The following is a 13,344-nucleotide window of genomic DNA, read 5'->3' as shown; positions in this document are numbered from 1 at the left end:
AATTTCGCTCGCCATATAATTCCTCTCGGCTCCGCACACCTTTCACCCCTCGTACGCGTTATTCCAGTCGACTGTGTCCCCGGTTAATCATAAAGTGGATGAAAAATCTCCGGAGCTTGAAAATTACGACGACGCGCCGAGTGTAGCCGAGAGATTGCGAGAGGAGTCGATTATTATTATTATTATTATTCCAGTCCATGAGGTCAGCGCCGCGCGCGCGGGGTATAAGCCTGTCTCCGGCTGATAAGCCGCGCGCGCGTGCGATCGGCCGGAGAAATCGAAAAGTGCAGAGACTCGTGAAACGAGTAGCAACTCTATATGCTTCTCGAAGCGCATGCGCAGCCTATGCGCACCTATATAAAGTACGAGTGTCAAAGCGATCGGTTTTCAGTGCGTAGGATGACGATCCGAGTGTCGGAGGAAAACAGGATACTTTCGGCTATGCCGTGTAGCTGTACCGAAGTGTGTAACAGGTGGACGCAGCATCGGGATTAAAATACAGCTCTCGCGTGCCTCGACAGCCGTCGGATTCTTGAATACAAGTTTTAAATTGCCACCACCGCTGGATTTCCGAGAGAACCGCGTCCGAGGGAGAGGAGAGAAGACGTCAGTATGTACGCGGTGAACGCCAAGAGCTCGCGCTTTCTACTCGTCACGACTGTCTACTTGAGCCTGTTGCTCGATAACATTCTGCTTACGGTCGTCGGTGAGTTTTCTTTCTGTCTCTCGTTTTTTTTTTCCCCCAAGCAATTTCCCGGAAAATATAGCCGAGGATAAAGTAAAGTTTTATTGGAACTTTTCGAAGTACGTATCTACACCCACGCAATATATGCATTGTGTGCTGTGCTGACGGTGAATCGGCTTTCTCGACAACAATCCCCGGGTGTAATCAGATGTCGCCGGATATAACCGGGCGCGTTATTTAAACCGTTGAAACGCGAGAGATTATCCGCGCGTCGTGATTCTCAGCACAATAATGGAACCGTTTTTTTTTCTGTAGCGCATCAAACGCCGTCGTTAACTTTACGCCTGTATATCAAATTGAAAATCGTAAAGTCGCTTAATTACTGCGCGGATAATTAAACACCGTGTCGCCGTTAAAGAGCCCCAACCCACTTTTTTCCTTGCAAAAAAAAAAAAAAAAAAAAAAAAAAAAGATTTAATTTAATTACCCGTAGTTACATCCTTATTTTATGAATCGCGTTGTTTCCTCGCGTTTTAGAATTTCAGCCCCGGCTTTGTCAGTATAACAGCTGCGAGAGAGCCGATCAATTAATTAAAAGCCAGAGGGAAAACGATCGCGCCTCGTCTTCATTAGCCGGTAAGCTCGTCGGAGTTTCACTTAGAGTCGCATAATAAGGATAATTACGAGAGAAAAAGTGTACCGGCTCTTTAAGGGCTGCCTGATCCTTTTTTGCACTTTAGAACCACTTTCGCGCGGTGATAAAGCCTGACGCGCGGGGAGAGCAAGGTTAAACGCGAGTTTTATATACGTGCCCGCCCGGTGAAAAAAAAGAAAACGAAAGAACTGAATAAGAAGAGCTTTTTTTTAGTGCCGATCATACCGGACTACCTTTACACCCTCGAGGGTAACTCGAGCAGCGACGGGGAGGTTAAGGAGCAGGATGTTAACGGCAGAGTTGGACTGTTGCTCAGCTCCAAGGCGTTTGTTCAGCTGTTTTTGAACCCGGCGGTGGGAAGTCTCACTGGTACTTTTGGCTATGCCAAGCCGCTGTTCCTGGGGAATTTGAGTCTGCTGCTGGCCGCTCTGCGTAAGCGATTTTTCTTTTTTAAATAGGCACTTTCTTGCCTGTTTGCGCATTTGCGAATTCTAATTTTTCAAAATCAGCGGTTTAACGATCGTTTAGTTTTAAAACGGCTGGTCCGCACATTAGAAGCATTCAGTCGCAAATGAGAAAACAGGTCGCATATAGCCGTAGGGAAGGACTCGTTCGACATTTTGTGTACTTACACGTCCCTCCCCCCCCCCCCCGCAGTGTTCACCTTCGGCAAAACGTACGAGGTGCTGTTTCTGGCGCGGAGCATCCAGGGCGTCTCGTCGGCCTGCATCGGCGTCTCGGGAATGTCTTTGGTCGCCTCCCAGTACCCGGAGGAGGACAAGCGCTCCAAGGTGATGGGTTTCGTACTCGGCAGCATCGCCGTCGGTGTCCTCGCCGGCTATCCCATGGGCTCGGTTCTCTACGACCTCGAGGGCAAGATGGCACCGTTTCTCCTCGTCGCCAGTTTCATCGTTCTTCTCATAGGTATGCTATGCGAGTGTGCGCTTTGAATTTCTAGTTTTATTCGATTGTGCTTCAAGCTCTCCAATTATTCGTGCTGGACTTCAATCCAACGGTGAGTCTGAACTCGAAACTATATAGCACGGGAAGTGGGTGCTCGGGGCGGAGTGAAAATTGCAGCTCGTTGCGTTACAGAAAGGCCAGTCGACGACGGAAAAGTCGAGCTGGACGCACTTGCTACTGGACACTCGCATCCTGATAATTGCCGGGGCTATTTGGTTCTCCACCACGCCGATGGCCATCCTCGAGCCCTGTCTGCCCATTTGGCTAAGGAGTCATATAAAGCCCAAGGTACTCCGGTTACCTAATGCGCACCGCTATCCATCTTCCTTTATATGCATCTCGGCTATACGCTGCCGGCGCGGAGCAAAGGAGCGCGTTATTCACTTTTGCATTATATGCATGCGAGCAATTTTTCCAGCTCATCAATCGTTTACGCGCCTTGTTTACGACCGCGAGTTTTTCAAGATGAGAAACGGCGCTCGAATTTTTTTGGTTATACCTTTCAGAAATGGCAGCTGGGAACGGTGTTCATCCCGGACAGCGTGGGCTACCTCCTGGGGACGAACTTCTTCGGGGTGATAGCCTACCGGTACGGCCGCTGCAAGACCGCGGTTCTGGCGATGCTGCTGGTGGGCTTGAGCGCCATGACTATACCCGCCGCCGACAGCATGTCCCAGCTGATAATACCGCACTTAGGACTTGGACTGGGCATCGGCGTGGCGGATGCGGCTCTCGTGCCGCTACTCGCCTCTCTGGTCGATCAGACCGGGGGATACGGTCCGGTCTACTCCATTCAACAGATCGCCGTTAGTCTGGCTTACTCTCTGGGTAGGAGCGGCTATTACTATACTGTGTGCAGCTTGTTTTGGACTGTTCGTATTGTTTTCTTGGAAACTTGTTTGACGCCAGTAAACATTTTACTAAATTTGAAAATTTCATAAAATCCTATTTTTTTTTTCGCCTCGGTTCAACTTTTCGAATATTACGAAGTACCGTGATTTACATTTATTTACGACATCAACCAGCGGATGTATATCTTTTGAAAAGCAGGACGCGAAATCAGCGCTGGCAGCGTTTGGCTTTTATACTGAGAGCATAAAAAAATATTTCAAAGAGCGCGCCGGTAAAAGAATTTTTTTTACGTACTCCGCACTTCAACGAGATTGAAGATTCTGCATGCGTCCGCGTATACACGTATCGAATTTTACTACCGATGGAATTTCGTAAATAAATCGTTCCTCTACTTTGCCGAATTTATACGGATATTTCCTATTCGAAGAGCTTTATCCTCCGGATCATCCTGCCGAGCTTTTTTCGCTCTTCCGCATACAGAGCAGTTCAATTACTTAAAAAGCAAGAGAAAGAAATCTAAAACCCCCTCCCACCCACTTTTATCTGTCCAGGTCCGATAGCGAGCGGCGAGTTGGTGCAGAGCATCGGCTTTCCTTGGGTGATGCGGGTTGCCGGTCTGGCGAACGTCGCCTACTGTCCTCTGCTGATCTATCTGGCCCTGAGGCGTCGGCGCGACCCGTTGGCTCAGCAGGAGAGAAAAGAGCAGTACAACTCATTCGAGCCAGCCGCAGCAGCTGCTCAGAAACAACAGCAGCACGCCAAGTACGAGAGGTTTTACGACTCGGACGATGGACTTTAAAAAGTTTTTTGAATTCCTTTTCCGAGAGATGTATATATACATATACACGCGGAGCTTGCGGGAAAGAGTTCTCTCTCTCTCTCGTCTCTCTTATGCATAAGGTATACACAACGCTGTAATATTTCTCCGTAATTCCTTTGTGCATCTAGTTATGCGAACTCGCCGCGACTTTACTCTCTCGGTGTGAGCAATGGAGACACACACACCCTCTTTCTGCTGGAGAACTTGTGCAACCGACCTCCGGGATTATAAATTCATAGCCATGGGTATATGAGCGTGTGGTGGAATCAAGAGAAAGCTCCGAGAAAGCTCATTCGTGTGTGTATTATATCGCGATGATATAATTTCGAGAGTGAGTTAGGCCGCAAAAATACACGAGCGAGCTTTCGCACTCCGTTATGCGAGCTTTCTCTCCGTACCCTGTATTCTTCTCCTCTTTGCGTTGTAATAAATAACGACGGAGAGAGAGAGAGAGAGAGAGGGTTGGTTGTTAATAGTGCATCTCACAGTACTTTTTTTACGGATCAAGACCGTTTTCACTCACTGTAAATAAAGCTTGTTGTTATGCATAAACGGCGGTCAGCGTATAATATAAATACACCGCCGCACATATAGATTTAACGACGCGAATCAAGCTTTAACCTCTGCATCGCGTATACGATTGATAGTACACGTGTGCGCGGTGGCTGATATCGAGTGTCTATATGTGCGTGTACGAGAGAAGAGCCGAACGGCTTGGGTGTAGCGTTCCATTATTAACGCGTGCGAGCTTTTCCGGTGCGAATTGTCTACTTTCGGGAAATTCGAGCGTCGCGGTTTCACTTGAATTATTCGCCGCGAAACACGAGGAGCTTTAAAGCTCTTCTGGAAAATTAAAATTCGCGTCGTGTATACTTTATTCTCTCTTTTGTGGCTATTACCGTTTGGTCGTTTGTTGTAGGTTACTCTCGCGGTGTATGTAAGCCGAGTCCAAACGAGCACCTTTTGACGGGGCTATAGAATTTCCGATCTCGCGGCGTACGTATACACGGGAAGACACATCGAGAGTTTTCAATTTCGAGCTTGTATAGAATTCGGTGTATTTTGCAGCTGCCTCTTCAGAAAGCGCTTGATATGTCGAGAGGAAAAAAGAGAGGGAGATAGTATAATATCTAGACGTGCAGTGAGTGAACGTGAAAGTGTGTGCGGCGAATCTTGGTGTTCTGTCTTTAATAAACACTTTAATTACTGATAACCACATGATATCCTATAATATACTCTGTTATATATTTAATAAAAAAAAAACCTACGCCGAAGCTCAGCCGAGAATTTATTTTTCAATAACCCACCATACCACGTCGCATCCCGACAAAAAGGACGCCGACTCCATTCATGAATTTCACGTTAGAGCAGCTCGCGTAAACTCCTCAACTTCGGATATCGAGTGCGAGAGAGAGAGAGAGAGAGAGAGAGAGAGAGTCAAGCCGGGCTGAGAATCACAGACAAGAGCAAAATATTTTTCCGCGAGCTACTCTCTCACCCCTCACACGTACCTATATATATATATATATATATATATATATATATATATATATATATATATATATATATATATATATACATATATATATGCTGATTATTGTCCATTGTACTCGGACAAAGAGACAGGGGGTCCGCGTAGGAATAAAAATACGCGGAATATAAGAGAGGTCAGCGTCGTTATACACACACATCGTGCACTTGATATGTGCGACGAATAAAGTGTACATACTGCGGAGTGTATACCCTCGAGAACTACCGAGCTCACGACCTGCATTAACCCCAAAGTTGCGAGCGGGTGAATAAAAGTCGCGGCACGTGTAGCCCAGATAAATATTGCATCATAGTGTGCCTATATTAAGATTCATTAGATATGTATTTGTCGATGTGCTGCTGTTCTCGGGTGAAAAAAAGAAATTAGTTTACCAAGAGAGGCTACACCAAAATCCCATGCATATTCATCGCGACGTAGACTCAAGAGGGTCTCGGTATAGACTACACACGCTATAGGTCATCGACCATATAGAGAGTCAGGTCATATCAAGACAGGGTCTTTATAGTGCCAGCAGCAGCAGCAGCAGCAATAGCGGAGAGAACTACTTACTCGTCGCTCACGTGTAATTCAAACCCTATCTACCGCCGGCTGTGGCGGCGCTAAGTGGAACGGACCATTCGCCTTTCCGAGCTTTAATCTCGTTACAGCTCGCGCCAGAAAGGGAGACGTATCGCTACCAATATACGTGAGACGAAGCCATTCTGTCTTCTGAATACGTCTCGACTAGCAACGGATGAATTTTTAATCAAGTCGCGACGGTCACCGGAATAAGGAAAAAACTCGCGCTGTGCACAATCTACCTACAGCTTAGAGGCTCGTCTCTCTCTCTCTCGCGAGATGCAGAGAGCGTCGAGATTTTAAGTTTATTAAAACGCGAGTGCGGGGGGGAGAGACAAAGGGCAGCCGCGCACAAGAGGGATGACACGGCTGCTCGACTCCTTTGTTTTCGCGCTCGTTTTTTTCTTTACAGCTCTCTCTCTCTCTCTCTCTGCACGTGTGTAGAGAAGTATAGTTATACGCTCGGCCAGAACTTTGCTCTATCTTTTAGCGGGCGGAAAATTTTTTCTCTTCTTTCCCTCGTCTTGACGCGTCGCTGTGCTGCAGTATAGCAGTACAGAGTCGATTAAAAGTTTCGAGCGCATCGCGAGGGAAGAGAGAGAGAGAGAGAGAGAGAGAGAGAGAGAGAAAGTGACGGGTGTCGCGGATACGATTTTTGTTACAAGCATAATGATGCAGGTACGCTATATACATTTAAGTTTTTCTTCTTGGCACGAAACGTGCCATTACACGTATGTGCAATGCAGCGTTATACTTAAAGTTGCGTTAAGTTTAACTGCTTTATAAACACACCGGCGCAAGCTCAATCTATCTGGGTCAGCTTGGGGGTGTGGAAAAGTAGTCGTTAGCCCGAAGAAAATCGAGGCGGAATTTCGAGTGAGTTTGAAATATAATGTTGCGCTTGTGTCGGAAAAAGTTGAGCTTGCATGTAAAGCTCCTGCTGGTAACGTGTATACCAGGTATCCTTTGTGTTGAACTGTGTCATCTTGTTGAAAAATTCACGGGAGGATGCGGTTGTTTTGTGCTTAATTAAAAATTCGTAGATAGACGGGAAAAGCTCGCTGTTCTCTTGGCTGAGCGAAAATAACACGAACTAGGAAAAAATAAGAAGCGAAAACATAAATATTGCGAGGAAAGCAAAACGAATGATTTCACGCTCTTATCTGCTGCTAAAAACTCATACGCGCATGCTAATCGGGGCTCGCGATGTCATAAAAGTGAGCTTTTTCCTGTTGGCTACTTAGTCGCTCGCGGTAGGTCAGCATGATTAAAATTTTTGCGTTCTGCGTTTTGCTCGTTGTCGGTGCCAGTATGGTCACTATACGTAAGTTTAATAGGGATACATATTTATTTACTGTTGTTGGTGATAAAAATTCCGGTGATGACAAATTTTAGAAGAAGCAACGGCTGCGCATCACTGTCCTGCGAATCAAACGTGGAACACAGGCTGTCGCTCAGCATGTCCGCCAAGGTGTCACGTGCAATACGCGTGTCTAGCTATTGTAAGTAGTCGTGTGTAGAAGTAATCGATTTTTATTGTTAAAAGTACAATACTTTGAGCACGTTCCATTTTTTCCAAGATTTGCTCTCCACCGGCGTGCACCTGCTCTCCTGGTTACATATTGAAGGGGAAAGCATGTGTTAAACCTCAAGACTGCTGAATAAAAAGTTTTTAATTGAGATTGTACCGATTGTTGATTAAAAAATACGTGTACGATATGCAATCAATTAAAAAGTTTGTCAATAATGCTGGAAGTAATTTACCTTACGTTCGCTAACTGGATTATTCAATACGATTTTTTGCAATAAAGTGACAACGAGCAATAACACTAATTGCTGTTGATACAAAACTGTCCGATCAATTATTAAGTCATGTCTGACCATAGCGCCGTGACACTACTTCATTTTTAAAATCTTCGATAAAAATTTCAGCACAAAATACGTAAATACGAACGAGGAAAAGAAATAAGCAAAACATAAACATTGCAATATATATATATATATATATATATATATATATATATATATATATATATATATATATATATATATATATAAGGATAATGATTTCATACTCTTATCTGCTATCGCTGAAAAACATTCTTATCTGTCATTGAAAAATAAATTCACAGATATGATAATTGGTGCTTGCACAAAAAGGTTATAAGAGCTTACTTTTCCTGCTGCATAGCCATAGTCTCGTGACCATACGTAAGTTTTGAAACGGTGCTCGCTTTGCTCGTATGCAATCGTCCTAAATTCTTGCGATACAAAATTTTAGAAGAAACCACTGCTGCGCATCAGTGTCCGGCTATTCAAACATGGAACACCGTATGTCGCCCGGTGTGTCCGCAATAGTGTAACGTGCACATTTATTGTCAATCTATTGTAAGTATACTCATCTATGTGAAAGTAGTGAATTTCTCAGAATCAAAAATAGAATTCTTTTTATTCATTACTTTTTTCAAGATTTGCCATTCACCAGCGTGTACCTGCTCTTCTGGCTACATATTGAAGGGAAGTGCATGCGTTAAGCCTCAAGACTGCTGAATGAAAATTTTGACAACTGTACACATATTGTAATGCATTTGATTAGTGCAAATATTTTAGTTTGCAATACTCAGAGTAAGTCGTAAGAATATCAATATACGCAATAAAAGAGTATAATTACCGGTTTTTAAAATAATTTTCGCAAATATAACGCATATTAAAAACAAACGACTTTTATCTTTACAAATTAACTATCTCCATAATTTTCAGCCCTCAAAACCATCCGACCAATTATCCCTCCACGTCTGACCGTAGCAGCGCGTTTCTACTTCAAAACAAACAGCCCTCCCCCCCCCCGCTCTTTCTCCCCCGCATAATCAAGAGAAGCAAAAAATCGCAGATAGCCTCGTTTACCAACGCGATATCCATAAAAGCGTGCATATAAACTGCATTTCTCGGAATTCCCGCGTGCCGTTCTCCCCATTCATCGTGATATCACGCTTTTAGCCCCGCGTTCGCGTCACTCCCTCCCTCTCTCTCTCTCTCTCTTTCTTTTTCCTCCCCGGGCGAACTTTTAATCGCCGCTCGGAGAGTGAGCTGCGCGCGGGCCCTTTTAATAAGTCATTAAGGCCATCCGTGATTTCTTTTATCGCTCGTCATCGCGACTCGACGTGTAATAAATCGCGAGCGACGCGTTTTTTCATTAGCCGGTGTGTATACGTTTTTCATTGGTCGCGTGCTTTTTCTCGCTTCTCTCTGTCGAGCCAATCAATGCCGCGTTCGTAGACAGCGTAGGTAAATATTAGGCGACGCAGAGGTAAACTTCCCTTACGCACAGCTTTTTCTGCTCTATTTTCGGCTGTATAAAGCTCGATTGAAAACGTCGCGTTGATCGATACATCGCTTGAGACGCGGTAAACTCGTTGTTTATGGTTTTACGATCGAGAATTACCCTATTTCCAGCGGCTACTTTTTTGAAAATGTATTCAACGAACCGCTCGGCGGCTGCTGTATCGCTGCAATTTTTCCGTCTTTATGGAACGCGTTTTTCCGCGAAATTACCCTGACAAAAAAAAAAAGAGGAACACACCGCGCGCGAAGCCTTGTCTACATACGGCCTACATACGTGCCGACCCTGCGAAAGAAAAAAAAGGAAAACACTGCACTGTAGCGCGTGACATTACCATAATTTTTATCTCACGCTCATCCACGACTATAACACGTGCGCGCGAGTCAGGAAGACGGATTATTCCTCTCATTTTAATCCGGCCCGCGAATTACACGCGCGTAACCTTCGCTTTTGTATTTTCCTTATCCAGTCTCATGCAAATAACGAAGCCGATCCTTTTACGTCCCGTATCAATTGCATATGAGGTGTTGCGAAGAAAAACATGAGCCGACGCGCAGAATTTTTCAAGGGGCTACTCTCTCGAATTTTCATGAAGGCCTATACCTTTCGCGCTTTAATGCATTCGTTTCTATTACTCTTTCTTCCCTCATCCCTCTCGTTTCATTTCGCCGCAGTACAGCGTGGCGCAAACACGTCTTACGCGGCCTTCAAAGGTGTGCGCAGGAGGGTCGCTTTCTTCTAGGAGTCCCCCTGACCTTATACGGCTACACATGCACACTTAAAATTTATGGCTTTATAAAAATAAAGCGAAACTTAGGGGAGAGAGAGAGAGAGAGTCGAGGGAAAATTGATGACGGGGCAAATTGAATATTCGTGTATTTTTGCCAGAGCCGCCGCGAGGCTGTGCTTGGTGCCCATGGCGACCGGAGAGAGAGAGAGAGAGAGAGAGAGTAATGCAATTATCATAGGCCTTTCTTGCTGGAGCTTTTGAACAGGCCGCTCGAGCTTTTTTTCATTTTCCGGCGTGTAATTGGATTCGGCCTTTGAAATTTCCACGGCAGCGGATTATACGATGTATAGAATAACTAAGCGCGACGGCGGCGGATCGGTTTTCCTCCTTTGATGATAAGAGCACACGACGTTTGCATTTCGTAGGAGCCGTCATCTCTCACGACGAGAGAGAAAGGAAGAGATTACGTTTTTATTATTAATGTTAGTATGGGGAGCGAGTTTCGACGCGCGAATCTTTCCAGAGTCCAAGGTCATAACCAAGCGCAGACTCGCTCTCTCGGTGTATTAACAATGCCCGCGAGCTATGTGTTTAATTTTATACATTAATGAAGTCCCGTGTATACACAGAGGAAAATTCAAGCTCTGATGTTGGCTCTTGAGTTATATTCGAGAGACTTTTTCAGGTAAACGACGTTTAATCGAAAATTAACTCGGTGTTATGTGCGTTACAAGCCATGAAATTACGCGGATGTCACCCACGAGTGCCGTTACGTCGGCCCCGAAAGAAGTGTGTAGTCTGCGGTGACCTCTCTTTCTCTTTTTGGACAAACTGGATTTAATTAAATTACGGGGAAACGTGTGATGCGGAAGGTGTGTGTGTGTATATGTACGGGGAATATGCCCAGTCAGGGGAAACGAAAGTACGATATGCCCGGAGGTATCGAAACACTGCTGAGTCGTCCGATTGCCGCCTCGAAGTGACCCGAATCCGATAGAATCTTCTTATTTCCCGTAACTTCAAAGAGATCGAAATTCGAGAATTACGTACATGATTTATCGATGCAATCAAAAGCCAAAAAAAAAACCCTTCATTTTTTTCCACAATCCGGCCATTACAGTTTCCCGGAGAAAGACAAAGGCGGACATCGCAAAAAAAGGAAGAAGAATAACACTCGCGGCGGAGGAAAATTTCGTTTATTTCAGCGCCATTGCCTAAATGGGTCGCGCGCGCACGTATACACAGAAGCACATCCCGTAAGGAAGAAAAAAACCGTCGATCGAATTCCTCGTCGTCGGCGTTGCTCTTTATTAAATTTGTACCTCCTTCTTCTGACCGTCCGCGAGAAGAGATACCTCGGCGGAAAGAGAGAGAGAGAGAGAGAGAGAGAGAGAGAGAGATAGAGAGAAAAGTGGAAACGTCACTTTGCCCGGCGATTTTTCAGCGGCGCGGGGACGACGACGCGACGTTTCCTTGTACACACATACACACACGAGAGAAAGAATGAGGAGGCAGACGCATAGCGACAATCGAACTGTTAGAGTAGAATGAACTCGAGCGTGACTCTTGTTATATACGATACATTGCAGCGAGTGAAAATCCGGTGCGTAAAAATGCAAAGCAGTCCCCTGGAAAATTCCCTTTAGTCCACCCCTCGCGTATACCCTTTATCCTCTTTCATACTTGTCGCGCTTAAATTTCCCGTCAATAAGTGTCTCCTCTCTCACTTAAATTGACGTTTCACTTTCCGCAACCTGTGTGTTTGAGTGTGTGTGTGTGTGTGTGTCGGCATCATCGATTTCTCGCCCGAATTGTTTTTTCCCCGCGGATTTGAATTCGAGCTTCTCGAACATAATGAATATTTTCGCGTTTCGCGCTCTAAACTATATTTCTACATAACGAAGCCAAATGCCCATGCTAATTCCGCGTAACTTTATCAGTAGTGTAGAACTCGCTAAAATCGCAGAACGAGCCCTGCCGCACTATCAATGTTTAATCTGCGCGCGGGAAATTTACAAGTTAAATAACTCCCGTTAAAATTTGCATGTTTATAAAAACTTTTTCCTCTCGCATCAGCTATATATTAAACGTAAAAACGAACGCTGCACCTATAACACGAAACTTTGCGTTACACGCGCTGTAATAATCACTACCCTCTCGCGAAACTTTGTTATATCTAAAAACCGCGTTGCGCAATCTCGCCGCGTAACAGCGCATATCCAACGCTGTATAACGAAAAAATCCCTGCCCATTATAAGGACAAGCCGGGCGTAAAAAATGCACAAAGCCCCGCGGCAGGAAAAAAATCACGCATCAACTCTCCCACGGCCATGGCTACTCGATCTTCGAGTTGTCCCGCGCGCGCGCGCGCGACGAGTTTACTCAATCTGCGGAGGCTCGTGAATTAATAATTAACAGCTGATGCGCGAGTGTGCAGGCGTCGTTACCACCCCCCCCCCCGTCGTTCTAATCAATCAATTTTCTAATCGTCAGCATTGTCGAAGTAATTAGATTTACCTCAAGCTCGCGCTGATTATTAATCGCATATCCGCGCTACGCAAATCGGATTTTTCATTTCCCCGAAAACAGAGAGCGAGCCGTAAGTGAAATCCACTCGCCGTGAAAATATTCGCTAAAACGTAAAAGGAACAGCGTATACACACAAAGAGAATTAGCAAGTGCGCGAGTGAAAGAAAGAAAGGCCGGCTCAACGAAGCCAATAAACAAGCTCCTCGCCTCTCGAGCGGCGAGAAAAAAAAGAGCGCAGTAGCCGAAAAACGTAGTTGCGGCGATGGAGAGAGAGAGAGAGAGAGAGAGAGAGAGAGAGAGAGAGAGAAAAAATCGGAGCATCGGCTCCCTCCTCGAAATTTGCCGCGTGCACGTCATACTACGGCTACACGCGGGGGAATGATATAGGCTCGTCGTGTTCCAGCGAAGAGAATCGCAAGCTCGTCTCTGTGTGTGTCGGAGTGTTGAGGGGCTGCTGAGAGAGAAAGGGAGTAGGGGGTGTGTAGTATAGGAGGAGGGATGCTGCGTCCGGGACCGGCGGCGCGTATACTCCCGCTATCGATCTCTCGGCCCGACCAACCACCACACTCGAGCCAGTCCACTGTGTGTGCGCGCCTCTTTACTCCCCCGGCGCTGCTGCTCCTTCAGCTGCCTCTCCACCCTACCCTCTCATCTTCTCTC

The 13,344-nt window shown here is 45.7% G+C and overlaps 2 protein-coding genes and 1 long non-coding RNA gene across 5 annotated transcripts; all 3 read left to right on the top strand.

Annotated features, from left to right (window-relative positions):
• The first annotated feature begins 379 nt into the window (after nt 1-379).
• On the top strand, nt 380-5,249 carry LOC100122727 (synaptic vesicular amine transporter). 3 transcript variants are annotated; one of them, XM_016981469.3, is made up of 7 exons: nt 380-706; nt 1,554-1,772; nt 1,998-2,264; nt 2,321-2,355; nt 2,436-2,591; nt 2,810-3,131; nt 3,707-5,249. In XM_016981469.3, exons 1-7 carry the CDS (start codon nt 613-615, stop codon nt 3,952-3,954), a joined length of 1,341 nt encoding a protein of 446 aa, XP_016836958.1. In that variant the 5' UTR covers nt 380-612; the 3' UTR covers nt 3,955-5,249. The 3 variants fall into 3 exon arrangements, with proteins under 3 accessions (XP_016836958.1, XP_031776788.1, XP_031776787.1); XM_031920928.2 differs by having other exon boundaries at nt 2,810-3,175; XM_031920927.2 differs by lacking the exon at nt 2,321-2,355 and having other exon boundaries at nt 2,440-2,591.
• A 2,043-nt stretch (nt 5,250-7,292) lies between these two features.
• LOC103317801 (venom peptide SjAPI) lies at nt 7,293-7,935 on the top strand. The gene is made up of 3 exons (XM_008217126.3): nt 7,293-7,409; nt 7,481-7,587; nt 7,666-7,935. The coding sequence occupies exons 1-3, from the start codon at nt 7,349-7,351 to the stop codon at nt 7,744-7,746; spliced, it is 249 nt and encodes an 82-aa protein (XP_008215348.1). The 5' UTR covers nt 7,293-7,348; the 3' UTR covers nt 7,747-7,935.
• Nucleotides 7,936-8,151: 216 nt separating this feature from the next.
• On the top strand, nt 8,152-8,803 carry LOC107980805. The gene is made up of 2 exons (XR_001728918.3): nt 8,152-8,473; nt 8,555-8,803. It is a non-coding gene; the product is annotated as an uncharacterized LOC107980805 (long non-coding RNA).
• Nucleotides 8,804-13,344: the final 4,541 nt, after the last annotated feature.

Source organism: Nasonia vitripennis, chromosome 1 (genome assembly GCF_009193385.2).
Source record: "Nasonia vitripennis strain AsymCx chromosome 1, Nvit_psr_1.1, whole genome shotgun sequence".
NCBI lineage: Eukaryota > Metazoa > Arthropoda > Insecta > Hymenoptera > Pteromalidae > Nasonia > Nasonia vitripennis.
The sequence above is the reverse complement of the archived record's forward strand: the minus strand, read 5'-3'. Positions and strand labels throughout refer to the sequence as shown.